The sequence below is a fragment of the Fusarium falciforme genome, chromosome 13 (assembly GCF_026873545.1).
Source record: "Fusarium falciforme chromosome 13, complete sequence".
In the NCBI taxonomy this organism is placed as follows: Eukaryota; Fungi; Ascomycota; class Sordariomycetes; order Hypocreales; family Nectriaceae; genus Fusarium; species Fusarium falciforme.
Window position 1 is genome coordinate 355449 of NC_070556.1, and position 26633 is coordinate 382081.

Here is a 26633-nt window from a genome sequence, read left to right on the forward strand (position 1 = left end):
ATGAGTGACACAGATGCCACGAACCAGCCAAGGAGGAGCGAGCGTGTCAAGGCCACACAAACACCAAGGGCAAAGGCACAGTCTCTCCCAGTTCGGCCACCTCTGCAAAATACCGGCTCCCCAGTGAAGCGGAGCTCCCGGAGACACAATCCCAACGATGACAGTACCGGCTCGACCAGTGGCTCACAGACGAGCCATCATTCGGCTCGTACAGACCCCGAAGCTACACCGCGGGCTTCTCGAGATTCTAGTAACCGCGCCAACACATCGACCACCGCCACTTCCGTCCAATACAGCAAGTCCCTGTCCGACTATCAAGCAATATTCGACAGACCCTCATTGCCAAGCTCTCGTTCGTCACCATCAAGACAGTCCTCGGCTTCGAAACGGTCCACCAGTCCACTGAAGAACATGGCCTCACTTCGAGAAGCTGGAATTGAATATGATGACCTCAAAGACAACGGGGCACTACTGGGCGATGCTGGAGATGAACTCCACCAGGACCTCAGCGACATTACCATGTCAGTCGGAATCTATCCGGCTCAGATTTGCGAGGATATTCACGTCGCCATTGAACGCAAACATCGGATTCACCAACTCCATAAAAATACGGATGACCCTCGCAGTCGCCAGGATTTGCTTCATGAGCTTTCCCAACTCCAGGAGATCAAGAAGCTTTCAAGGCGATGCAGTCGGGATATGGAAGGAGAGGCTGAGTGGAACAACGCGGTCCATTCAGCAGTCCTGCGTCTGGCCTTTGGGCATGACGATTCTGAGATCGGCTGGAGATACATGTAAGCACTTCTTCCCAACCTCTCGCGTGCATTCTCCTGACCTGATGTTGCAGTACGAACGCTAAGATCGATCCGCGATACCTGCCAACCATGTCTGACGGTCTCACCTCCTCGTCCAAGATGGTCGACTTTGCCTTGTTTATTGGCGATGGGCAAGTCGACCAACTGCATGATGTATCAACGTCACCAAGTGGCCGCCTTGATCAGACGATTTCCCATTTCATAACTGGAGGCTCTGACTCGATTAACCACATTTCTTACTTTGCCCTCCGCCATCATCCAATCTTCCTTGGGATTGAGACAAAGACCATCAGCCGAACTGAGGAGGAGGCTCGAGTTCAGCTTGGTATCTGGGTGACTGCGCACGTCAGACGCATCTGGTCGCTGGGCAGTCTCACGTCTGCCTCCAAAGCGTCGGCTTTGAGGGGTGTGCTACAAGAGATGGTATTTCCCTTGATCTATGTCCAATCTGCCAAGTGGAGTTTGCTGTTCGCCCGTCCCTTTTTCAAGCTGGATGCCAAGGGGAGCGAGGTGCTTCACATTGTCATCTACCACGACATCAGTCTGGGGGAAACGTCATCCATCGATGGCCTTTATCGCCTTCTTCAAGCTTTCCGGATCATACGCAAATGGGGAGGCACTGTGTTTCGTGGCTGGTGGAGGAGAATTTTTGAAATCATTTACGAAGCAGATGTTTCTAGTTAATTGTAGTACCTAGTCGAGGTGACGAGTATATCTTGCTGGTAAACCTACTGTGCACACACACACAAGTCTATTACGCCCGGTAGGCCATGTCCAAAGGGCTCTGAAGCTAAAAATACATACGCCTCCCTAGTTCTTGCCTTGATCTTGCCAAGCCCTTGTGAAACTCGCCTCGTTCTTTTAGACTACTCATCGCCCTTCTTCTTGGTCCTCGTGAAGGTTAGTAGTAAGTCAACTTAAAGCCTAATTCCTCTAAGTATTCAGTTTCCTATTTTCGGCGGCTGAAGCAGTGCCTGCTTTTGATTGTACGAGGGGTTTATAGTTAGTATTGGTAGATTGGCGGGTTAGTAGAACTTAGGTAGATCACCTCTGATCAAGGCGACCCGTAGCGATTGCGAATCTGATTGTGCTCGTATAGCGTTCATATTAGGTATCCACTTCTGTCCATCTAATATTGCCTTCCCTCCCAGAAAGAAGGAGATATTACCGCGCTTTATATCCGTACATTGAAGCATCTCTTTGCTGTGTATCGTCCAATTCACGCAGCGGAAGAGAAAAATGCTCTACCGTTTCTTTTGTCCGTCTGCACGGGCACTCATCTATCGGCGCAGCTCGAATCTGGTATAGATTGCTATTTAGTCGAGCCATTCCGGTCCTAAGCTGTGCCAGTACGCTGGCCTCCTTCCACGATAGCTGGTCGTATGGTAGGCGAGTGTGTCTTCTAGGCGGGGCTGAATCGACCCTTCTGGAGTGTCTACCCACCCCTTCTGGCGGTCTTCTTTCGCTTCGGAGCTCTGCCCTTGTTTGGTTCAGAACGGTGGACTTTGCTTTCGTTAATGTTCGTCGTGGCGTGGCGTACGGCTCCGCTGCTTGGCGGACTGATATCTTGGCTATTCTCTGGACTTTAAGTTCAGCGCGCGCGGGTACCCAGACTAGGTTGACCCTGTTCTTGTCTCTCTAAAGTGCCCCCATGGAGTTATATATGTCCCGAATATGCCCTTATCCGGATTATTGACGGGGATTACGTATGGCCTGCGCCGCAGATTTGTTGCTTATCAGGATGACAATGACCCGATACCTCATCTCCAGCAGCCATTTAAGGCCATGAGCGATAGCTGCCAACTCAGCTGTGTAGGGATTGTGTTCTTCCCTCGTACCCAGGGTGACCGAAAAGGTTTCAATGATTTTGCCCGCTTTAGTTATGGAGAGCGGAAACCAGACTGTTCCTCCCATGCCGACCAGTCCGTTCCTTACGGAACTACTGGTCGCTATTCTGACTGCCCATCGAGCCTGAGCCAAGTCTTGATCTTTGTCTTCTTCTTCCTCCCCCCTATCGCTCAGTATAGCTTACATGCATGCCTCCCAGGGTGCTAGCGTGTATGGCTAAATAACTTCCATGGTGCCCTTTGGTATTTCCTTGCAAACGTCGGCAATGCGCCTAAGTGGGGAGATAAAACGCTTGAACGTCTTGATTCCCCGTGGGAGGCTGCGGAGTGGGTTAGTCCGTGGCAAAGTATATAGGTCTACCTAAAGCTCACTCGCTCTTCTCTAGCACCGTTCGTAGAAGGTGGTTATGTGTTGGAAGAACTGAGAGTTCCCCCTAAGCTTCAGGATCAAGATTAAAGTTTGAAGTCCTAATTAAGGTTCAAAGTCCTAGATGGGATCATTCAAAGATATAAGGCCCCGAAGGGCCTCTCATTGAGATCATGAAAACTTAGCCAAGAATAATTACAATCCCTACAACAAGAACTACCTTTTGTCAAGTGCACTCAGCATCCCTGCGCGACACAACAACAGATGGTACGTTACATCTAAATTCCTGACTTGCAGGGGTTATTGCCGTTGTTTACACATGCCCCGGATGTCTGAGCTGTAATACTGTTTGTTGTCTCTTGTCTCCATTCCGGCCCCCATTCCACCAGCGGTGATCAGCGGGCGAGAGGCGCCAGTGATATGTGGAGGGCTACCCCGGGCCTACCCCAAGGTAAATATGACCAGTCACTATCTCGTCTTGCCCAAGCAATTTTTTTGCTGATATATGGGTCGCTCGGGTCAATCATTTCACCACCCTGGATTTCCATGCGGCCTGGCGTGCATCGTACATCTTCCGAGATAAACATCGATGGTCAGTATTGATCCCTGACGGAGCCCACTCATTGTATTTTAGCTGTCTTTGTTTGCTGGAAGTTCTATTGGTCTCTGCTTAAGGCGGGCACGGACCCTTGGGGAAATCTTACGGAGGATCCGTTGGATTCCACCTATGGGAATATACTCAGTTGTTGAACAATGTCTCAATAACTCCGAAATGCCGCAGGCCCAATCAGTTCATTATTCTCAGCCACGGACGTTCTCTTTAGTAAACGATCTCCAAGGATTCACTGCATTTTCTGAGCTATCCTCAAGGTGGCTACTCTCCACCCAAGATCATGGCCTAAATTGGTAACGTAACCAATAGTGTTGCGCCACTGGGGTGATAAGATTTGTCCAGACCAGAGTGGGCGCTAAAATATGATAAATCCTATTTCCAGCGACTCAGGTTACCACGGAAAAAGACATATCGTTGGTAATGACTTACTCGAGAACTTCCGTTTGCGTCTATAGTTGGTCCCAGACCAGTGTGGGCTTCCTGATCTGAAGCCTTCTTTAGATGGTAGGCGAATTGACCTCACTTTAAGCTGTGGTTCTTTCCCTCTATTAGGGGAATGCAAGCCGCTGGCATTGCAGAGCGTCCTAACCCCAGAAGGCAACGAGAGTGCAATGAGGGAAAGCTGATGGTGCTTGACAGGATGGGCAGGCAACCATTGTCACCAGTGGTTTCGATCGGGCATGATATCCGTTCACTGATCGAGTCCAATGGAGGCGGCGCCTTTCTACAGGGGTCAGGGAAGAGCGTATCCATATCCGGAGATACACAAACAGACAAAAGGAAGGTGGAGGCTCGCCTGGGTGCAAGCTACGTACCCCTTCGACTGGTTCACATTTTCGAGCACTGTCCATCCACAGGCCCTTGACCATGCCCAAATCCATCGGCAACTTGTTCTTCCTATGCAAACTGCGCACTGCCGCATGTGTTGAGCTGCTGTTGAACTGCAGTCACATAAGGCCAGTTTTCTTAAAGTACCCGAGTTCGCAGCAGTGTAGTCACCCTTAAAGTATTGGAGGCCGGCTTTGTGCTGCTGCGGGAATAAGGACGGAGGACATTGCTTAATGCCTCCGTATTTGTTGACCGACTTCAGTGCTAAAGTAAGATGCCCTGAGAACTCAGATCTCATCCAATCCCCGAGGCGATGGCACAGGCTGCCGAAGATCTGTCAACGCCGCCTGAACCGAGATTCAGGGTTGTAGGAGGCCCACGCTCACCTGCCCCTGAACATTCGCTCTCTCTCCCTTGCATCCTACCACCTCCACATGTCTCACAACACGATACCATCAACTTTCGAGTTGTTACCTCTGCTCACCCTCCTCGCCCCTTCTCCTTCTCTCTCTTTTTTTCTTCTCCTCCTTTATTTACCTTCTTCCTCTTCTTCCTTTCTCCGCAGTGTGTTCACCCGCTCTGGTGCCTTCCACACGCCGCCGGCCGCAGCAGCAGGCTTCGTCCTTGCCCGCCATATTAGTGGCCCAGCACTGCCCGGCTTTGGGTCTGGTGTCATCCACTACTGCACCGTTGCTAGTCGCCAAACCGCCAGTGCGCAACCAAGGCCAGCTCCAACCATCTATAAACTACAGACCGCACGCCCCAATCACCTCAGATCGAGTCGATAGCATCAACACGGGAGAATGTCGTCAAGGCAAGGTTCAGTTAACCAACTAGTTCATTCCAACATAAGTTTTCTTCCTCTAGCCCACGACCACCCGGCACCAAGAGCCCGCAACGCCAAACGTCCGCAAACATCGACCTTCTTGCCAGCCCCCAACGCGCGAGAAGATTATAACCCGGTGCCCTGGGTTTCCCTCCACTCGCCCATCTCTCTATCTTGAACCGGCTTAAGCGCCACGTCCCTTAGCCCCGGTCCTTAGGCCACTTTCACGATTTGCCGCCGCCTTAAGTAATTTGCGCTACACTTTTTCTGGTCTGTGATCCAGCGGGCCAACACCGATCCCCCGGCACGCTTTTGTGGCGGTGGGTTTGGCGCTCCCCCAGCCAGCCTTGAAAGCCAGCAAGTAAGCCGCACGCATTTGGTCTGCATGCGTCTGTCCACCCAAGAAGCCCAAGTCCCAGGCCGCCTCCCTGTCGGTCTCCCGCCTTAGTGCTGTCACAAATCATCTTTCCTATCAACCTTCAGAACTATCTATACCCGTGGCTCTTCTGGCATTATCTATTTCTTTGCCTTTTGCTTCTTCGTCTACCTTTTTTTTTTTTCGCCTCGTGAGTCCTCCTACGTGTATAGCCCCTTCCCTCGCCTAAGTAGGCCATCACATCTAGTGCTAGCTCCATGTCTCGATACCCTTCTTGGCTCGTCAAGTCACGGAAGCTCTTCCTTTATCATCCCTCTGCCTGTGTATTTCTTCCTTCATTCATCAAGCACTCCCCAGCCGAATGTAGCCAGATCAGATGCATCTACGACATCAAATTGCCCCAGGCCATCTTTTGTATTTGCCACACCCCCTAACTCTATCAGAAAGTGGTCTGTTTGCTTCCAATACGAGAGCTGCCGCAGCATCCTCTCTTATTTCTGGCTGGTCCTCCCACATCAACAACTCCCTCACTCTTCCCGCTTTCGCTCTGCCTCCATCCCCCAACAACTACACCACCTAGTGCAACCTACCATTCTCGCCACCATCACCGGCAGCGCCTATCCATCTCAAGAGACCATATGGAAACCTCGCATAGGGAACCTCCTGCCATGGCCATGACAATGCTCATTATGCCTTCCACTCACCACCCGCTTCAACCGTCAGTCTCCTCGGACGATCATCATTCCTCATCCAGTGCAAGCATCTCTAAAATGATCTCTTCTGTTGTGCCCCAGAAGCCGGCCAACGGTAATAATTCTTCGAATCGTCGGCCATTGCCCTCGATCTCGGAACTCATTCAGGACACCAAGCTGGGTCCTCCTCTTCCTGGACCTCCTTCTAGCACCCAGCCCTGCTCCAAACTTTCGTCATCTTTCGAGCCTGTTCCTCAATCATTCTCAAAGGCTGGGAAGCATTCCTCACCACAGCCGCTACACCCGGCTTCGTCTTTTCCCCTTCAACAAGATGCTCTTACCTCCTTCGCAAGTTCTCATCGGCTACCACTCACTAGCCGACCGCTACTGCCTCTCTCGAACTGCCAGGCGGGCCTTTCAGCCAAGCCGGACATTCCTCCCCAGCAACATCATCCTCAACAGCAGAGGCCTCCGCGGGCTCACTATCCCTTCAACGTGGTGTATACGCATCCTCATCCGCCGCCGCCTCCTACGCGTGTTGTTTATCAACCTGACCAACAACCTCCTAGTCAGATGCGTCTGCCCGTTTCTCGGATCTCTCCCAAGCACGCGGTTCCGCCCCATGTCTCAAAACCCTATAATCCATGGGAACCTCCCGATACGGAAAAGGGAGTGTGTGCTCCTCGAGCCAGACATGATGCTACCGTGACTAAGCACTTTGAAAGCTGGAGCTACCAAGATTCTTTAAGTCAAGTATGTCGGAATAGGCTCGCATAGAAGGGCGGCAATATTAACTGACTTTAGATCGGCTCCTGCTCCCACAAGATTCTTAACTTCTCCGAAGTATATACCCGAACCACTCAAGAGCAGCACGTAGCTCACCCCATCCCGGGCAGACTACCGACAGAGCAGGATATCAGCGATATGCTCGGCAACATCGAGCGCATCAAGCGGCATTTGGAGCAAGCAAGGAGTCTGTTGCAAGCATTGAGCCAGAACGAGCGGGCTCGTGAAGCAGCCAAGATGAAGAGCCCGTACGAGGAGGATCACGATGAGCCCATGCACGGAGATGCGATGAAGCCCCAACATGGTATGACAGAGGCCAGCACGCGATTGAGGGTAGGTTCAATCATTTGAGGGAGAAAAGAAAAAAAAAACTCACACGTGGATAGCGTGCGGCTCCCCTTGACCAATGTCATAATTGCAACCGAGTTGACACACCCGAATGGCGACGGGGTCCTGATGGAGCGAGGACGTTGTGCAATGCGTGCGGCCTACGTTATGCCAAATTCAAGAAGCAACAGCTTGAAGCGAGGTCGATACACGTGAAACCTGGAGAGGCCCATAGCTACTGAGGATCTACCTACTGTTAGTCCCAGAAGTCTTGGGTCACTGCATAAGTTTGTGATCAATGATAGTATGATGAAAGTGCATGACGTATCGACTTCCTGCTATCAAATCTCAATTGCTCGTTTCCGGTTAAAGCACCCAGAAACGAACATAAATATATATTATTGACTATCATCTCCTGCACGCAACGCGGCACCTTCATCCCCTACAAGAGAGGTGATATTATATTTCATGAACATATGTAACCACCTTCTCAAGTCCAATCATTCGGCACGACCATTGCTTGTCTTCTCTTCCTTAAGGCTTGCCACACTTGGCCAATTCCACTCAATATCTCTATCCGTAGCTTAGGCATCATAGAGCTCAACTGTGTAGTCGTCGAGACCCTCTTGGTTGACTTCGTCACTGTTACACCCTTCACAAGCCCTGGCTATTCCGCCGGCCTCAAAGGTCTATCAACTTCCTCGACATCACAACGTGTTAGCTACTAACATCTATAGTCCTGGGGCGGTGTCCTATACAAATGGAAAGATTGGCGTTTCTGTCATCTACGGGACAACCCATAAGCGTAAGAGTGCAATAGGATGGATGAGTCGCGTTGCCCACACGTCGGCAGCGACATGAAACGCAGTGCCAGCGACCATGCAGCCAGCAAGCAAGTAATACCACAACAACAGGGACTGTCGCACCATATACGTCCGACTCCGCCAGTCCATTCAGGATGCGATCGACGCTGCCAGTTGTCGGGATCAGATCTTTCTTGAAGGCGACACCTAGCCAAGCAGTTGACGATTGAGAAAGACGAGATTGCTCTGGCCGGGCTCGACGCCATTCTCATACCACTACCCTTACTATTATAAGTTGCTCTTTTATCCTAAGTGGTCCCGGTATCTACACAATATGGCCTAAATTTGACATAGCGCCGTTTCTGGTCAGCATCGGAAACACCGCGTTGTCATCGACGAGGCTCGGGTTCATCGGCATTTGTATGCACAACGTAACCGATAACCAGATCTTAGATCACTACGTTACCATATACGACACCGCGCTCTGTGTCCTGCATTGATGATTTTATCGAGTCCGGCATCGACGGCGCTGGATTCCGTCGCGGTCACACCATGTCGATATATACCAGCAGCTAACAACTGCCGATATGCATTACCTTTGGCACCTACGGCATCATTCTCGGCGGCACCGTAATTATTGTGGTCCGGGACAACCTTATCGAGGGGCAGTCTGCTGGCGACCTCGCTATAACTCTGGCTGTCGTCGATGGTCCATGTACTTAGCCTGAGTTATCCCTCTCATGCAGTTTCTTCACACCGAAGCCGCAGCCTCGGACGACATGCTCATCCAAGACCCCTCACACCATAACGATCCCGACCTGCTCGCCAACACTACCGACACCGACAACCTCATCATATACAACAAAAGCTCAACCCAAAAAGAGCTTTGCGTCTTATGGTGAGTGTGGGCACTGCGCGCGAGGCCAGCAACCAGGTAATACCATACCAGAGGCAGCAAAACGGTTGAGCCAGAAGCATCACCAGCCGTGTGGGTGCCAAAACAGTTACCTTGAACGTATTTAATTTTGGTTAGTCGCAGTAACATGAATCTGATGCCTGGAGGTAGTATGCTTTCTAGGGATTTACATCGATCGTCGGTAGGCAGAGGGGCTTCCCCCAGCGACACTCGTGCATCTCCATATTTAAAACAGTGAAACCGCTTATGTTAAATGAATGTAAGCAACTCAACGAGAAGCTCAGGTTTGCCATCACCTAGCAGCCTAGCGTAGAATAACCTTAAAAGGAAACCTTCAGTCGTAGCCTCGGTCACAACTGTAAGGAGCAGTGCGAGGCAGCGCCTGATCCGACGAACCATGAGATCCAGGATCCAGTTCTGCGTCCTTGATAAACATTGATCGTGGAAATACCCGACATTTTGTAACAAACGCGGGTATACTCTGACCATCGCGGTTGTTTCCTCTTGTCCCATCTCACCCTTTCATCTCGATGCTATGCTTTGCATACAAACCCCCTTGAAATATCCCAAACCATCTAGAGCAACCCTCCATCTACCGGTACTCTTGTCTGTTTGTTAGTTTGTTTGTTTGTTTTATTCATAGGCTGACCCAGCCGCCCTAGTGGCAGCTATGCAGCGTTCGACTACAAGTACTGGTGTCCCCGCCCCTCGCTTTCAGAGCCCAAGCCGTTCCTGCCAGAACTGCTTCCCCTTCAGCTCCAGCCGGTTACACCGTAACTCAGTGTTGGTAACTGTTCTGTATCTGTACACTCGTCAGGCTTTTCCTGGCCCTCCCCTGCTTCTGTATACTGATAATCACTCGTCCACGCTATAAGTATTTGAGTACTGTGGACAAAACGGCCCGGAATTGCTCCAGTAGTGCCGCCCTCAACATCATCTTGGTTGCTTGTACTGCGATTGACGAGCTACAGAGAATGCGCTTGATGTTCACGCAAGGAGTTTTTTTGGTGTCGTTCGTCCATCCAGTTTCTGCATTTGAGCAGGATGTGACGCACTGTCTGGCGCCCATGTCCGCATTGACACTTATCGGTGTCGGCTGTGTTGATACCAGAGAGATAGGCGCGCAGGCCGATCTTGCCTACTGCATGGTACTCCTTTCAACTGCCCAACTGGGATCTGCATGCATGCTTCGAACTTGGCTGTCCAATAGGGTAGTTTCTCCAAACACTCTCGGATCGTCTCCAAAATTGGTGATTTGATATCCACGCCAGGATCTCCAATCTCCTGGCCAAAACTATCCCCTCTCTGTACTGGTGAGAAAAAGTGCGCGCTGTTTCAGCCCACACGAGCGAGTGCACGGATAGCAGTCCTGATCGGTCTCTTGCAAGTGTGGATGATCCAGATGCCGTTCCAGCGCCGTCATTTCTGGCACCGCCCCTCCCGGCAAATGGCTGAGTCGGGTTGTGACGAATGATGGTCCTCGAACAGGGCGCTAGGTCGAGGAATCTAGGTTCTAGGGCCAAGCAACCTTTTCCAAACTTTCTGTGAATCTGATGTTTAAAGGTGCCTGTGAGGCTAAGCCGTAGCCTCTCCTTGTCCACGCGCGTTGATATCCTTCAACCTCACTTTTCCTGTCGCTCTTCGAGTCCTGGTATATGAGCAGTTAAAAACGTACTCTTGTCTGTTTCTCCACACCTTGCTTGTTAACTATGTTATATAACGGGAGTCATTTCGTTTGCAACGACTTATGAGAAACAGCATGTTATCTTCTTCCACCTCCGATCATTCTTAGCTCCCCCTACACGGTTCTCCATCAACACAAAACCAGCATCACTGCCACAGAACTATAGCCACCGATCTATTTAAGGCGTTTCAAAATAGTTAAAGCCTTTCTGTGCCTATTCTTTCCACTGCTTCGGCCATAGATCGAACCTCTTGCAAGAGACGTACCCTTTGATCCCCCTCCATCTCATGGGCGACAGAGCCTCAGGTGTGCTGAACCTCATGGAAGACAACCTACCCTCTGGGACAACATACATATTTCAACCTCTTCCATGGGAGCAATGGTGGTTGGCGGATCATACAGCCCCGCTTGGTTTGTCTGGAGTCAAGGGTACAACTGCAAACGGCATCTACACTCAGACTGGCCCTCTACTCGATGGCTTCGTCTATAGCTATGATGTCAATTCGACCGACCATTGGAAAGATATCAGCCCTATTATCGACTCTAGCAATTGGTGGAATGGGCTTGGTCCTACCACTGATAACGCAGCTTCAGCTTCAGCTTCTAAGCATATGGTTGCCAAGGAACCGCCTCCTTCCCAGAGCTACTGGTACCCGGCCTCAACAGCAAAGAATCCGAGTTCGAATCAGAGTCGTGACTCTGACAGTATCTCGGCCCGCAAAACCGCTGGACGAAGCCGGTTCGTTAACGGAAACCTGAATCCACAGCCAAAGAAGAACTCAAGACAATCAAGTAGTCGCTGCAAGAGAAGCGCTAGCGGCAACGGCGGTCATTCAGCCCAACATGGCAACAATAGCATTAAAAAAATCCAGGAACGAAACCGAATCGCTGCCAAGAAGCTCCGTGTCAAGCAGAGGGAAGAACAGCTGAGCCTCGAGTCTAGCAATCAGGACTTAGAACGCATCCACCGCGATCTTTCCACCTGCGTGGCCGACCTGACGTTCGAGGTGTATGAGCTTAAGATGCAACTTCTACAGCACTCGGGATGCAATTGCACTCTCATTCAGAACTACCTCGCCCATGAGTCCCAGCGATACGTGCAAGCGTTAGTGGAGGAGTCGCAGTGAGCGGCCTTGTTTTCGCAGGCGTAGCCCCCCAGGCGATGCAAGCAAAATTAATGCGGGGATTAAAACGGGGCTCGGAAAGATGCGAAGACACCATCGCGGAACTCCGTCCGGTTGTTTGAAGGTTGTGGGGACGAGGGATGTCGAAGCAATGTGAAACGAACAGGTGGCAGCAGGACTGAGACCTATAGGATACTAATTTGATTTTCCTTCCCTATTCAACTGCCGCTAGGTCAGTGTCGCGGGGCGAAGAACCGAGCCTTATGGGTGGCTAGGGTTCTAGAGGCGGTGGACTAAGTTAATCCCTCGCGAGAATGGCCTGAATGATATATCAACATGTGATAGGCGCCGATCCAGTTAGGGCGTAACGAACAGCGGCGTGGGGCTGTCACACAAAGATGTCTGAGACAACTCCTCCGCATCTCCGCGGCGTCTATGAGTAGGACTTTCGTAGCACATGCTAGAGGCAGTGGCAGGGAAGTTCTCAATATGTATGTAAGCTGAGCGAGCCGAATCGACTGACGGAAGGATAAACGCAATGGGATTGATTTTACGATAATGGGCTTCTTTTTCTCTCTGTGTATGTCTCCCTTACATTCGAAATCGAAGTCCGGATGAGAACCAAGCCATAGTCCCGGTGAAGGAGGCAATGCATGCAAGTTTAATCACCACGTCCGCGTATGACACATGGCTTTTCGCAGACACAGAGCTTACTTCTGCACGTTGACCCTTGATTTCGCGAGCTGACCCAGGGATGCATGCTGCCCTGGCCCCTGCAGCGACCTTGTGGCTCCCGTCGCTCAGCCTCACCATGCAACATGTTGTTTTTGGACTTGCAAGGGGCCAACGCCTGTCATATCTGGTCCTTTCAAAGCCCCTGCAAAGCCTCGCCCTTCACCCTCTATGCACAATCCAACGAGGACAATAAAATCCACCCACAGCATTGGCGGGTCTGTTCCCATCTGTGGCCACAACTCTGGAAATGAAGATGACCCTTAATCAAGATGACCCTTAATCAGGAAGAGGCTGCAGAACTCTGCGGATCTTTTCCTCACCAACATATAGCCACATTGACAAAGCGGAGCCGTCAGAACCCCCTCTTGGTCAACGTTGCCCAAAGGAGCGGAACGCATTGTTGGGGTGGGCCGGTGTGAAGACCATGCTTGGTGGTAAACGCGTGATGGGTCCGTGCCCGAAGCCCCAACTGAAAACTGGACCCCTTCCTTCTGGGCTAGAATGAGATTTCGCTTCTTAGCTACCGCCATCAACCTGCATCTCCAGCGGGGGTTGGGGTTGGGGTTTGGTAATCATCTGTCTCCATAAAGCTGAAACATACCAGCAAATAAATACTTGAGAGGCCACACAAAGCACAACACATTTGACGTGCGCCCATGTCACGGATGCTTGTCTGGTGGAAGTAACGCCGAGGCCTTTCCAATAGCACCATGCATAGAGAATGACGGCGAAATTTGTCTTTGAATAGGCTCTTAGTTCTCCGTCAGTTATGTGACAACTGACAAGAGCTATTTACCCTTCTCCTGTCAGCCAAAGTTGCTCCTTTGAGCGATTCGAATATGTCACAGCTCTCGTCTTCCGCCATCAGACAACATTGAGGCGCCTCAATATAGTGATGAAAATCAGATTGGGCCTGCTTGCGGCCCATATTTTCCTTCGCCTTGAAAATACCGTTGTTGACTGCACGTTTGTGTCCAAGTATGCCGTGTGGAGCTCGCGAACTAAGTTATCCCTCAATTCGTGAGACCGGGGGTTCTCCCAACTGCGTTTCCCAGGTTGTCGCGTGGTATGAACGTGCGCGCACCGCTCAATAGTATCCTTGGATTAGTGGACAAGGGCCGGGCCGCTCGATCTAGGCTATCCCAAAGCTTCGCTGAAGAGCGATGGCCAAGCATCGACCCGTCATTTCATCACTTAGTTTGCCGATGTTAAGTAATTAGTTAGCCCAACGTAACTGCTAGTCCCGCGTAGCACTGGTTTCCCTACGCTCTTTGTCAGCCTGAGAGGCAACTGGCTGCAGAACGAGTACCCATCCGTATCCAGCTACAATCTAAGCGCCACGGTGGTGACAAGTGCCAGACGCTGCTAAGCCCGAACACTTGAGCTTTGGCTGAGATAAGGCAGCGCAACAGGCAAGGGTTACTTTCAGGTCCGTGCATTAAACTTGACCATCCAAATGCTAGGCTTTGATCACTGTTCTTAGTCTAACCTACAAATTAACGTCAGGGGCGACAAGGCGGGAGAATACCGGGGTCTACTGCTGGGCTTTCCGTATCGACCTGCCGCCAATTTACGGAGGACGGGGTCAATAATAGCCTTGGCTCACGAAAAAGCAAGAAAAAAGCAAGAACAACGCCACAACTGCGGTAAATGTAAGGAGTACTGAGATACTTGAGTCCAATTCGGTACCGCTAAACGGCAGATAGAGTATCATAGTCTCTAGTGGTTCCCAAAAAGGAAACCCCTACGCCCCTAACGTTTTATGGCATTTGGTCTCAGCTGTGGTTGATCATAGGGACGTAAGGCAATATCACGGGCGGGACAGAGGCTAGCGATAAGACCCCGTCTGAGCGTCTGGGGGAGCTGGGGCCCGCTGCCGGCAAACATGGTAAGGCGCCCAAACATCGGGGACTGGTGGATGTTAAATAGGGGCGCCGGATCTCTCCGGGACAGCCCTACTTCGAAAAGAGTCGGCATCAACTGGTCGAGGCAGTCGGGACCGAGATCGGCGATTGAGAGTCCGATTCAAGCGCAATTCAATCAGGTTTTCCGCAATCCCGATTCGATTGAGCCTTCAGTCAATTGAGTTGAACCGGGCTGATCGGGAACCAGGGGGAAAGAACCCACAGCTAGTTAATTTTATATTTTATCGGCTCCGCAAAGCCTAGAAGCTGCGCACAGCGGCCCAAACAGCCCTGCGAAGCCTAGAATGCCCCTCCATGCAACAGAGTGCTGCGGAAGCTTTATCCAGGACAAGTGCCATTCATAAGAGACATCTCTCTCGATGCAACACCTCCCTTACACAACAAAGCTTGGAATGACAGCGGAACTCCCGACTCATAAGATCGGATTGGCCCAAGTACAAAATACCCGCACCCTCCGCTGATCCTGCCTGCAGCGGTACTGGCTTCGTCACATAGGCAGTCAATGGAGCGCAGCGCTCAATCGTTGGCAAGAGCGACATGTCGCATATCAAGCCCTGGCCCCACTAGAGCAGCTGGCTTGCAGGCAGCTGCTCCTACCTAAACTGGCAACGCTTTCATTTGTGTGTAAAGAGCTGCACGACTCAGTGCATCTTGTTACTGAGTTCTTGTCCTTTAGATAATTCTCATCAATCGACTGGCACCGTCTAGGACGCCTCTCACGACTGCCGTCGTAATGCTTGATGTGGGACCCAACTGTCTGACACGACACGTAACCCCCCACGGCTTTTTTTTTTTTTTAAGGGGTTTAGGGGAGGGGGGCAATGAACAGCTCAAGCATGCTTCGGTCTCTGTCGAAAGGATTCTCGATCGCACAATCAGCGCGCGAGGCTGGGCTGGCCAGATAGTTGCATGTGCTCTTTAGACATTTGCTAGATTAGAAGAGGCTGCGAACGTGGATCGAAGTTGGGCATGAGCTCTCGTCCCTGGTCCCTCAACCATCACCTCCTCCTTCCAGCTTGCCAGCACTAGCTCCACCCTGAATTGATGAATAGTGGGCCCTTTTCATCGTTGACTCATGCGGTTGCTGTACCCGGTGGATGTGGGCTGCATTCGAAAGAAAGCACTGTTTAGGTTGGTGTTCATCCATCGGCATCAAAGCTCCATCTGCTTCCCGCGAACGGGCCTTGTCCAAGGGATATCCACTCTGACGGCCGTATCCCAGACATGTTCAACATCAACGGCCAAATGAAGCGTCAAGTACCGGCACCGGCCAATCCAAGAACCAAATGAAGCTCTGTGGAACTGAGGCTCAGGCTGACGGCCTCGTGGAGTGATTGCTTGTACTGGAGGTGTTATTCGTCGCGTTGGTTGCTTGTGGGAGACGGGCGCTGCAAGCCCAGGATTTAATTGGCTGACGTTGAACTCATGGCATGACTCGGACAGCAGTGGCTTGAAGGAAGAAGCAAGTCATGGGCGTCGATGCCCAGTTCAGGAGGGCTAAGCCGATCATTTCCCGACATTTAGGGACCGGCAGTGGTGAGGCTGGGAGCTATTGATTGCTAGCGCTTTTGGACTAAGCCTGCAGGGGATTTATGACTTGGCGATCCAGCGGTTTGCAACCCACCCTAACATGGACAACCCTAAGTGCGTCGTATGAGCGCGACGGTCGAGAATGCACAGGACTCTATCCGAGGCAGTGGAGGGTAGATGCGACAATGGGAACAGTTCGTGGGATTGCGTCTACGGAATGTGGTACGCGGGGCGCCGCGACCTTGAAGTTGTTCAAGTCATGGAGCGACCTCACTCGTATCACGAAGGGCGGCACGCGCTGAGCCGCACAATCACCCGAGGCCCACTGGTGAATCACAAAATGGGCCCGAACAAGAAACAGCCAACCACCAAACGTGATGCCAAGCGTTGGGAGACCTGGGTGCATCCACATCCCGGCTAGCAACAAACCCCAGAATTCGACGTCCCTGTTCCTGTTCCCTGGCCCCGCGCGATGATGTTGTCCATGCACAAGGTTCTCTCCAGCTAACAATTCTGCGTGGTTTGACTATTTGGGCGCGGGCTGGGCAATGTGGCGTTTGCAACGTCGAGTTTTCGTCAGGCGCACCCAGCCACCCCTGAGTTGCGGCATGCAACACAAGTTCCCTCAAGCCAACCATTGTTGACCAGACTCACGCACGCGTTATTGGTCCGTACCCGACACGCTGGGACCTGTACAAAGCAAAGAAAGCGTTTGGTTGACAGCGACACGAATTGAGAAAATAGCCCTTCAAGCCGTACTGCGAATTTTCCAATAAGACGGCAGCTATGATAAGAATTGTGACAAAGCTGCGCATTGACTGATAACCCACTTTCTTCACTCAGTATCATTCAATTGAGAAACACATCCGGCATGATCCGTGGCAGCAGCCACCTAAAGGTTCCACCCTTTCAAAGTTTCTTGGCATCGTATTCTGAAGAAAGCCGCCTCCGATATCATGAATTCCTCACCATTGCATTGCTGAATCTGTATCCTCGCCCTGCACAGGCGCCAGGGAGATATAGCATTGGCCTTGACTAGCCCACCTGGCGCCCCTCGCCTCATTGACCTTGTCTCAAGGAGCCCCGGATGCTCTTCCTCTGTGATTGCACCACGAATCAGTACCGCCCGCGCCCTACGACGCGGCTGCCACGACCTCAATTCTCTCCCAAAGAATGTCCTCCAGTCTCAATCAGTGGGGACGCTACATATAAAGGAGTCCCCCATGTGCTCTGACTGAGTCCTCTGTATCTGTAGTTGTGTTGGGGACGCTGATTTGACGCTTGTCTTTACGACGTCGGATCCATAGCAGGATGTGTAATTACATCTATGTGAGCACTGCTCCGGCTGTCACGTTCCATGCTGACACCTGCCTCGCGCAGAAAGAGCTGAGCTGTCAGCACCACTATTACCTAGTGGAATCGTGGTGCCCCAAATATGTTGAGACGGAGCGAAGGTGCCTACCGACGGTTGTTAGCAGGCAATATTGGTAAGCGTACTTGGCATCCTGGCCATTTCAGTTAACTGACTGCCCTCCAGGGGTAACGACATCTGTGGTGAGTTCTCAGACAACAGTATCACGAAGTCAGGTATTGATAAATATCCCTGGCCAGCCGCCTGCCTCGAACGGCAGCAACCCAGTAAAAGCGCCGCCGCCCACCGCGAACATAGGCAAGGACGGCAGATTGGAGGGAGCAGTGACCTGAAGAAATAGAATGCAACGAGAGGAGAAGGCCGAGCCTGAATCCGAGCACAGAGAGCCCTGGAACCTGCCGCAGTGCTGAGTTTGCTGATCAATAAATAACATCTAATGACTCCAATTTACCATGATACGCAGTATCCAGGTATTAACGGATTCATCGTGTCAATATACCATAGGCCCTCATTGCACAAGTGGCAAGCTCTCGTCTGCAAATCGTCTGTCAACCGTGATGCCTAGCTCTTCACCCGTCTGCCAACCACCAGCGCTTTCGAGCCGGGATGCTGTGATCAAGATCCCGACCAGTGTCCGGCCCCCGAATTCGTCAGGAAATCACAGTGGCTGGCTTAATATGTACAATACACCTACAGGAGGGGTCACACCGGGCCCGACCAGACTGCGGCGATCGATAGCGTCAGCGCCACTGGCACCGATCTACGGCATTTGGCTGCAGGAGGCAACGCAGAGACAACGACGCTAAGATGCAGTTGCAAGAACGCGGAGACAGAGGGTATGCAGCTCAGCTGTGGCTTGCTGCGCCTCATGGTGTACGCCGTCAACCCAAAGGCCTCTTAGAGCACGCAAGGTTATGAGCCTCAACGTACCGCCGAGCAAAGACATTATACTAAGCCATTTGCATTACAGAAAATGGTTCAGGCCTGATTTTTTTACACTAAGGTAGCAGTGGTTTCGGCCCCTACAGTACTAAACTACTCTCTTGCTTTTTACTCACTTAGCAAGTCTTTCTATAATAATAGCAACAGTTATCCCTTCTTTATTTACGCACCGCGGAGTCCACCTTTGCAAGATTGGTGCAATGGGGTCCAAACGACCCATTGGGTGGGCGGGCGCAGGGGGGAAGGTGCAGGAACCCCAACGTTCGAAGCTTGGACGAGAAATAAGAGGATCAAGCAGTCGGAGTTGATGGGCTTACTGCAATGGGTGACGCACTGGTGTCGTGCAAAGATGGATGATGAACGAGCGGCGGCGGCCAACTGAGTTGTGAAGAAACACATTAGCGACAAGGAAGCACTTTGATGCCTAACGTGATTCGGATTCGTGCTGTGCCGAGCTTCGGGCGTACTACAACTTGGAAGAGAAGCTGGACAGTGACTTTAAACTGTGAAGGCCATAGCAATCAAAGGAATGTGATGAATAACTGCTTAAGCTGCCATTAACTGCCTTGATGCGAATTCCGTGAGAGGCTGAAACTGTGGTCTATCCACAAAGTAGATTCTTACTTACACAGCATCGCAATCATTGCTATCTGGAACTTGACAGCAGAGAACGGAAACTTGAAGCTCTAGGCCATCAGACCAAGTGTGTCTCCCCTCCGGACTTGGAATTGACAGCTCCAGCGCCAACACGCTTGTGCTGCAGCCAAGACGGGTGAAATGAAGAATTTGCAGCATTTTCTCATCCAAAATCACTAAACGCCTTGGGCGACTGCTGCCTGATTTTCGAACCTGCGGCGATGGGTCTGCGGACCGGCCCGCTGGCGCAACGGTCCAAGCATTAGCGTTTCATTGCATCATCCAAGATTCCAGAGAGTACGTTAGCTCGGCCGCTAATCAAGCCGTCTGCCCAAGTTCGTCCCCTAGTCAGTCTTCACGGGTTCTTCACGTGTCGCGGCACTTCTAACGCGGCTCCTCACATACGACGACACATCCGGACCTCGACATCCACTCTCCCTCTAGCTTCCTTACGATTATACTCCTGCCGTAAGTCGGCCGGTTGTCTGGCCTTACCGGTTAGGAGTTGGCAGACCGAGTCGCACTGGTCTACAAGGTTGGACTCCAGATAAATTCCGACTCCTGTGCGATACAAATTCCGGCGCCTCGTCAAGGCGGTATCTATCTACATTGAAAATTTTCACTTCAGGAGGCCGCCTGAATCAAAGACGTACATGTCGGTGACTCACCAGGGGTCGGGCGATATCCTGTACGCCGACTTGCACAGGCGCATAGCTGTCGGTGATAGCGTCTTGCATACGGGGAATGTATTCTCGTACACGGGTTCCCCTCCAACGCCTCGAGAGAGGGGAGATCTAGCCGGCTTGCGTCTGGACGGGCACCTGTCTTCCGAGGTGAGAGGCTAAGCGATGGGAGCAACGAGGCCACTGCAGGGGCTACGGCCACATGCACCCTCCCCTTCCCCTCCGTCAGATCGCGGCATCAAGGGTCAACCCACATCAGCTCACTCTATGTCTTTGCAAGAAGCAATGTGTCATATGCGAAGGTGGTAATTAACTTTACATGTATTGCCTACCCCGCCGTGACTATGGGTTGGTTTTTATCCGGACTTCGATTTCGAAAGTAAGGGAGACATGGGCGAAGAGAAAAAGATGTCTTTAACGCGGAGCCAATACCATTGCGTCTATTGCTTTGTCCGTCGACTCGGCTCGATCAGCTTACATACATTTCGAGAACTTCCCTGCCGTTGCCTCTAGCCTGTGCCATGAAAGCCCTACTCCTAGCCGCGGAGTTGCGGAGGAGTGGTCTCGGACCACGTTCTGTGACATTATCATGCCGCTGTTCGTCGAGCCTTCACCTGCCCGACCCTCACCGTATGTTGATACATCAGACCGGCCACCCTCCTCCTGTTATTTCACATTGCTTTGACACTACTCGTCCCCGCATCCCTTAAATAATTGAAGTAATCTCCGGGATGGCGCCTTGGCATTTTTCCTAGCTTCGTTTTGGACCCGCATTGATTTTGCTCGCGTCGCACCAGGAGTTACAACTGCCAATGTGAGGCCTCACGCTGCGACTTCCCTTCGAATGTTTGTATATAATGACCGGACTCATAGACGAGGTAGTTCTGAATGAGGGTGCAATTGCATCCCGAGTGCTATAGAAGTTGCATCTTAAGCTTATACACCTCGAATGTCAGGTCGGCCACGCAGGTGGACAGCTTGCGGTGGATGCGCTCTAGGTCTTGCTTCTTAGACTCGAGACTCGATATGTCTTCCCTCTTCTTGATACGGAACTTGGTGGATGCAATTCGATTCCGTTCTTGAATCCTTTTGATTTGGTCGATATAGTGTGGGGCTGATGGATTGCCGGTGCCGGTAGCATTTCTTTTGGCCCGAGCAGTTGAATATTTTACCTTCTCTGCCAGTGGATTAAGTTTTCCGTCCCCTATAACGCTTTGTCCAGCGGATTTGCGAGTCGGAAGGTCGTCAGAGTCTCCATTCAGCTTCGAACTCGGATTCTTTGCTGTTGACGGTGGGTACCCGCAGCCCTGGACTCGAGGCAATTCCTTGGCAACGATATGCCTAGAAGTTAGAGATGGAGTCGTGTCCTCCGTGGTAGGTTCAAGGCCATTCCACCAACTGGTAAAGTCGGTTACAGGATTGACATCATTGCAATGGTCAGTCGAGTCGGCATGGAAGGTATAGGCGAAGCCATTGAGTAAAGGATCAGTCCACGTGTAGACGCCGTTTGCAGCGCTGTTCGTGTCTGCTGACAAATGAAGCGGCGTTGACTCATCCACCGACCATTGCCCCATTGGAGAGGTTGAGAAATATATGCTGTCTCAAAGGGTGAGCCGTCTTCCATGGGATTCAGCACGCCTAAGGCTCAGTCGCTCATGAAATGGAGAGGGATCGAGGTATGTCTCTTGCAAGAGATTCAACCAAGGGTTGAAGAAGAAAGAAGAATAGCGAAAAAGAAAAAGAAAAAAAAAAAGGGGGGGGGGGGGCTTTGACTATTTTAAGAGCCTAAAATAGGTCGTCCGCTATAGTTCTGTGCTGGCGATGGTGGCTTTGGATTGATAGAAAACCCTATAATGGGAAGCTCGAGATGATCGGAGGTGGTAAAAAATATGTTGATTCTCGTAAGTTGTTATAAACGAAAAGACTTGTGGTATATAGTATAGTTGACAAGCTCGGCGTAGAAGAGCCAGCAAGAGAGCTCTTTTAGCCGCTCATATATATTATAACTCAGAGAGAGGCAGGAAGACAGAGCTTAAAAGCTACCAAAGTGCGTGGACTAGAGGAGGCCGTGGTTGGGTTTCACAGGCACCTTTAAAAGGTCAGAACTCACCGCACGTTTGAAAACAGGTGGCTTGGCTTTGAACCCACATTCCTCGACCTGGCATCCTGTTCAAGAGCCATAACTCGTCACAGCCTGACTCACATGGCCTTTGCCGGGAGGGGCGGTGCCAGAAAAACAGCGGCGCTGGAATGGCATCGACGGGTCAGGTCTGGTATCCGTGCATTCACGCGCGCGGGCTGAAACGGCACGCGCCGTTCGAGCACTAAAACAGAGAAGGGATGGCTTTAGCAAGAGATTGGAGATCCTGGCATGGGTAGCACATCACGAATTTTGTGGAACGCCCTATTGGACAGCCAAGTTCGAAGCATGCATGCAAATCCCAATTGGGAAGTGGAAATAGAATAGATGGAGGGTTGTTCTAGATGGTTGGGCTGGTCCAAGGGGGGTTGATGTGCAATCACAATGCTGGATTGAAGGGGTGAGATCTGGCAAGAGGAAATAACTGCAATGGTCAGAGCATACGTGCTCTGGCTGGTTACCAATCCCAGGTGTTTACATGACAAATGTTTACCAGGGGGGCATAATTGGATCCTGAATCCCATGGTTCGTCAGAGCAGATGCTGCCTCGCACTGCTCTTTACAATCGTGACCGAGATTACGATCGACGCCTGCCTCTTGATGTTATTCTTACCTAGGCTGCCAGGTGAGAGCAAATATAAGTTTTCACGGAGCTAGTCACATTCATCTAGCATGATCAGTTTCATCGACTTCAATATGCACCCTCACGAGTGTCGTCGGGGAAGCTTCTCTGCCTACCGATGAACAATGCCAATCCCCAAGAAGCACCACTGAGCGGCTCACTACCTCAAGCATTAGATTCTCGTTACCGCAACCAACTAGATATCGAATACCCGTGGTAACTGTGCCTGAAATCCGCCCGCCCGTTGATACTTTTGGCTCAACCGTTTTGCTGCTTTTGGTATGGTATTAGCTGGCTGCGGGCCTCGCGCACAGTGCCCGCACTCCCTATAAGACACAGACTTCTTCTTGTATTGACCTTTTACTTCAAATGACCAGGTTGTCAGCTCGGCGTTGTTGGAGAGTAGGTCGGAATCGTTGTGGTGCAAGGTATCTTGGATGACCATGTTGACTGAGCTCACGGCTTCGGTACAAAAAGGGCACAAGAGGGATAACTCAGCTCAGCATATGGACCATCCACGGCACTATGGTTACAGCGAGGCGACCATCAGTGTGTCCCTTGATACGGTTGTCCCGGGCCGCAGCATTGGCAGTGCCACTAAGAATGATTCCGTAGGTGTCCAAGGTAATACCTATCAGCAGTTATCGGGAGCTAGCATTTATCGATATGATGTGACTGTGACAGAACTTAGCGCCGTCGATGCCAAAATCGACAAAATCGTCGATGTAGCTGTTGCTGACCTTCTTATGCGGTGTCTGCGCCTGGGGTTTGGATAAGGAGCGCGGTGTCGTATATGATAACGGACTGATCTGAGATCTGGACACTGGTCATGTTGTGCATGAAAATGCCGATAACCTGAGCTTTGTCGACGACGGCGTGATGTTATTATGGACTCGGCAATTGATCGAGCCAGCCATGAAAACCTCGTACCGTCCGCCATCAGTGAGCCTGTTCCCAATCATCCGACGGCTCGGAGCACCGCCTGCGGCTCTGTTCGTACCAAGAAGTCGCTAAGTTGGAACTCGGTGATTGACATGCTCCCTAATAGCTTTCCCACTGAGAGCCTTCCGGTGCTGGCCAGAAACAGCGCCATGTAAAATTCAGGCCCTATTATGTAGACACCAGGGCTAGTTAGGATCAATTAGTACTTTATAACAGCAGAATAGGAAGACAAGAATAGTGTCAAGCTCGACAAATGCAATCACGTCTTACTCACATGTTAGCTGCTTGGCGTAGGTGTCGTCATCAACGTGGATCTGATCCCCGCAAGAGGCAGCGTCGATCGCGTCCTGAATGGACTAGTAGAGTGTGTATGGTGAGACAATCCTTGTTGTTACGGTGTTCCTTGCTCTCTTCATGGCCTCCGGAATTGCGTTTCATATCCTTACCGAGGTGTGGCCAACGCGACTCATTAATCATATCGCACTCCTTACACTATCTTTATCCTAAAGACGATAGCAACGTCAATCTTTCCACTCGAATAAGATATTGCCCCAAGGCTACGGAGGTTAGTAATCTACACCTTGTGATGCCGAGGAAGTTGACAGACCTTAGAGGCCGGTGGCATGGCCGGTGCTTGTGCGGGTGTAGCGGCCAAGGTCAACGAAAAGGATCTCTACAACTATCCAGCTGGACTTTGCGATGTCTAAGGCATGTGGAGTCATATGTAAGTAGAGTTTGCCAATTGCGGCAAGTCTTAGGGAAGAGAACACTGGTAATAGTAGATCCGAATGATTGAACTTGAGAAGGTGGTTATAGATGACCATGGAATATAATAACATCTCTTGTTAGGAATGGCGGTGCCGTCTTGCGTCCGGGGGACGAACGGCCAATGGTGGCTACTTACGTTTGTCACTGAATTTTTAACGGGAAGCGAGGAATTGACATCTAATAGCAGGAAGACCGGTGTGATTCCAGGTATTAAATAGGATTTACAGCCACCTACACTGGCGTACAAGAATAGATATCATTGGGTTCTAAGACACTGCCAACGTTGTTTAAAACTCTTGGTTAAAACCGAACAGCAGAAAATCATTCCGCTGAGTCCATAACAGGCATACATTCAAACGTTATCAAGAAAAATTGAAGTTTAGCAGCAGCGAGCTCAGAGTTAACGTCATGAATATCCACACAATTCAGGTACATGCAGCTACGGAGCGTCGTGGTGATGACCGGCCACCCATCGGATGCTTTGTACCCCTATATACCAACATCCTTCACTCATGTGCCAATCTTAGGATAAAATATGAGGTAATCTTTCTTATTACATAGTTAGTGAATTATCGAAATTTGATAGGAAATCAAGCGCTCTACGGGCGCATAGAAGGTCTAGTCTAACGAGAACGGACCAAAAAGTGGGATATTATATTCTGACGTTTATCGCAAATACGGGGGAAATTCGCTGAGGGAAAGTAAAGGGTAACAGACAATACGAGATTGCATTCATAACATAGTTCATTTAAACTGTCTTCTTCCAGCCCCTGTTAATAATATTCATCTCGTGAAAGACCACTACGGCGTTATCTTCTTTTGCGCACCTTTGCTTGTCTAGACTTGAGAGCCACGTAGCATGCCAAGGATAAATATGACTCAGTTTACGGAGTACCAAAAGTCCTAGTCCTTTCGAATTCTCTGCGGGCAATAGTACCCCATACAAGCTAATAAGGCAACAGAAATCCAGCTAAGAATACAAAGTATAGGCAGCCAGGGTACGCTGCGTTTCAGGTATATATTCATACATTAACTCACAATATGCTTCGGTTCGTGAAATTTCGTGCATGGTGCTGCTCGTATCCCCGTTGAGCGGAACTATCCGCCACAATGGGTCGAGCTCCCCGCCACTGGCCGTTATCCTGCTATCGTATTCCCCTATTTGAGGCACAATACTATGCCCAAGACACCAGGTGACTTTCCGAATGCGCTACCAGTGAATATTGAGAACCCTATTGTCAAATGCTTCTTGTTTGAGGTTCAGCCAAATGAGGTCGGATGAATGCTCGATCGCGGACTGCATAACTTCCGGGGATTTAGGCGCTTTGGTACTCTTGCTGAATTGCCTTAATCAGTGCTGCATGTCCTCAGCGCGTGATTATCCCAGACTTTATCGTCAGCTAACTGCCTTAACAACCCAAATGCAGAGAAACTCACTACTTTAAGACAGATGCGAACGCAGTGGTAAAAGTTTCAAGAGCTCAGTACAGTGAACGAATGCTATTAGTATTGATCAAGCACTATTATTTATATCCAACCATCTTTGCGCAGTGTTCGCAGTAGTAGAGATTGTAGGCAATTCGAACCATGCCCAAAACACTGAGGTCGTCTGTTGAGGTAGCCTCGGCTGACCTAGCGCATCGCATGCAGCGGAACACCTCAACAGAGGCGATGGGAAGCTTAACTGAGTCCATGTTTGGTATGTAAACGGAAGAGGAGGATTCGGAGACGAGGCCAACCGAGGGCGTAGTGGATGTCATATAGATGTCATCTCGGACTGACGACCAGGGCGCCCTGGATTGCCTTGCCTGTCACGAGGGCGTGTTGCAGATGACCAAGGGTCTCCTTGGACTGTTGGAGTTTTGAGGGTCCAGAGGGTGGCTGATCTAGCGAGAAATTGCGAGGGCGAGTAGAGATTTTGCAGGTGGCTGAAGCGAGATTGACACGATCCCCGATCTCCTGCAGGTGCAAGGAGTAAGTCATAAGACGACCTACCGCTATCGCTGCGTTCGCAGTCAACCCATGGAATCTTCGAGAACCATGACAAGATGCCATCGAAATTTTCGGAGGTCCATGTCACCATCCCTGAACTTTCGCTGCGTCGACAGTTCGGGCATCACGGGCACCAAGGAAGCTACCGTAGGATCTTGAGAAATTTGGACGCTCTAGCTCCTCCACTTTTCCACTTTTTAACCTCTAAACCGTTGAGTTACCGTTGGTTAATTGGCTGATACGGAGTTTTATGGCGACGCTAGAGTGTCGGAATTTCTCAAGATCCTGCGGTACCCCGGTAATTCTAGGAGGAGACTTTGAACTTTGTGATCTTTTCAACCC

The 26633-nt window shown here is 50.8% G+C and overlaps 2 protein-coding genes across 2 annotated transcripts; both read left to right on the plus strand.

The window, feature by feature from the left end:
* NCS54_01468200 (Hypothetical protein) lies at positions 1–1499 on the plus strand (the record flags this gene model as incomplete). The annotated part of the gene is made up of 2 exons (XM_053159820.1): positions 1–794; positions 848–1499. 2 exons carry the CDS (start codon positions 1–3, stop codon positions 1497–1499), a joined length of 1446 nt encoding a protein of 481 aa, XP_053015795.1.
* A 4811-nt stretch (positions 1500–6310) lies between these two features.
* On the plus strand, positions 6311–7719 carry NCS54_01468300 (GATA-type domain-containing protein; the record flags this gene model as incomplete). The annotated part of the gene is made up of 3 exons (XM_053159821.1): positions 6311–7117; positions 7169–7483; positions 7537–7719. The coding sequence occupies 3 exons, from the start codon at positions 6311–6313 to the stop codon at positions 7717–7719; spliced, it is 1305 nt and encodes a 434-aa protein (XP_053015796.1).
* Positions 7720–26633: the final 18914 nt, after the last annotated feature.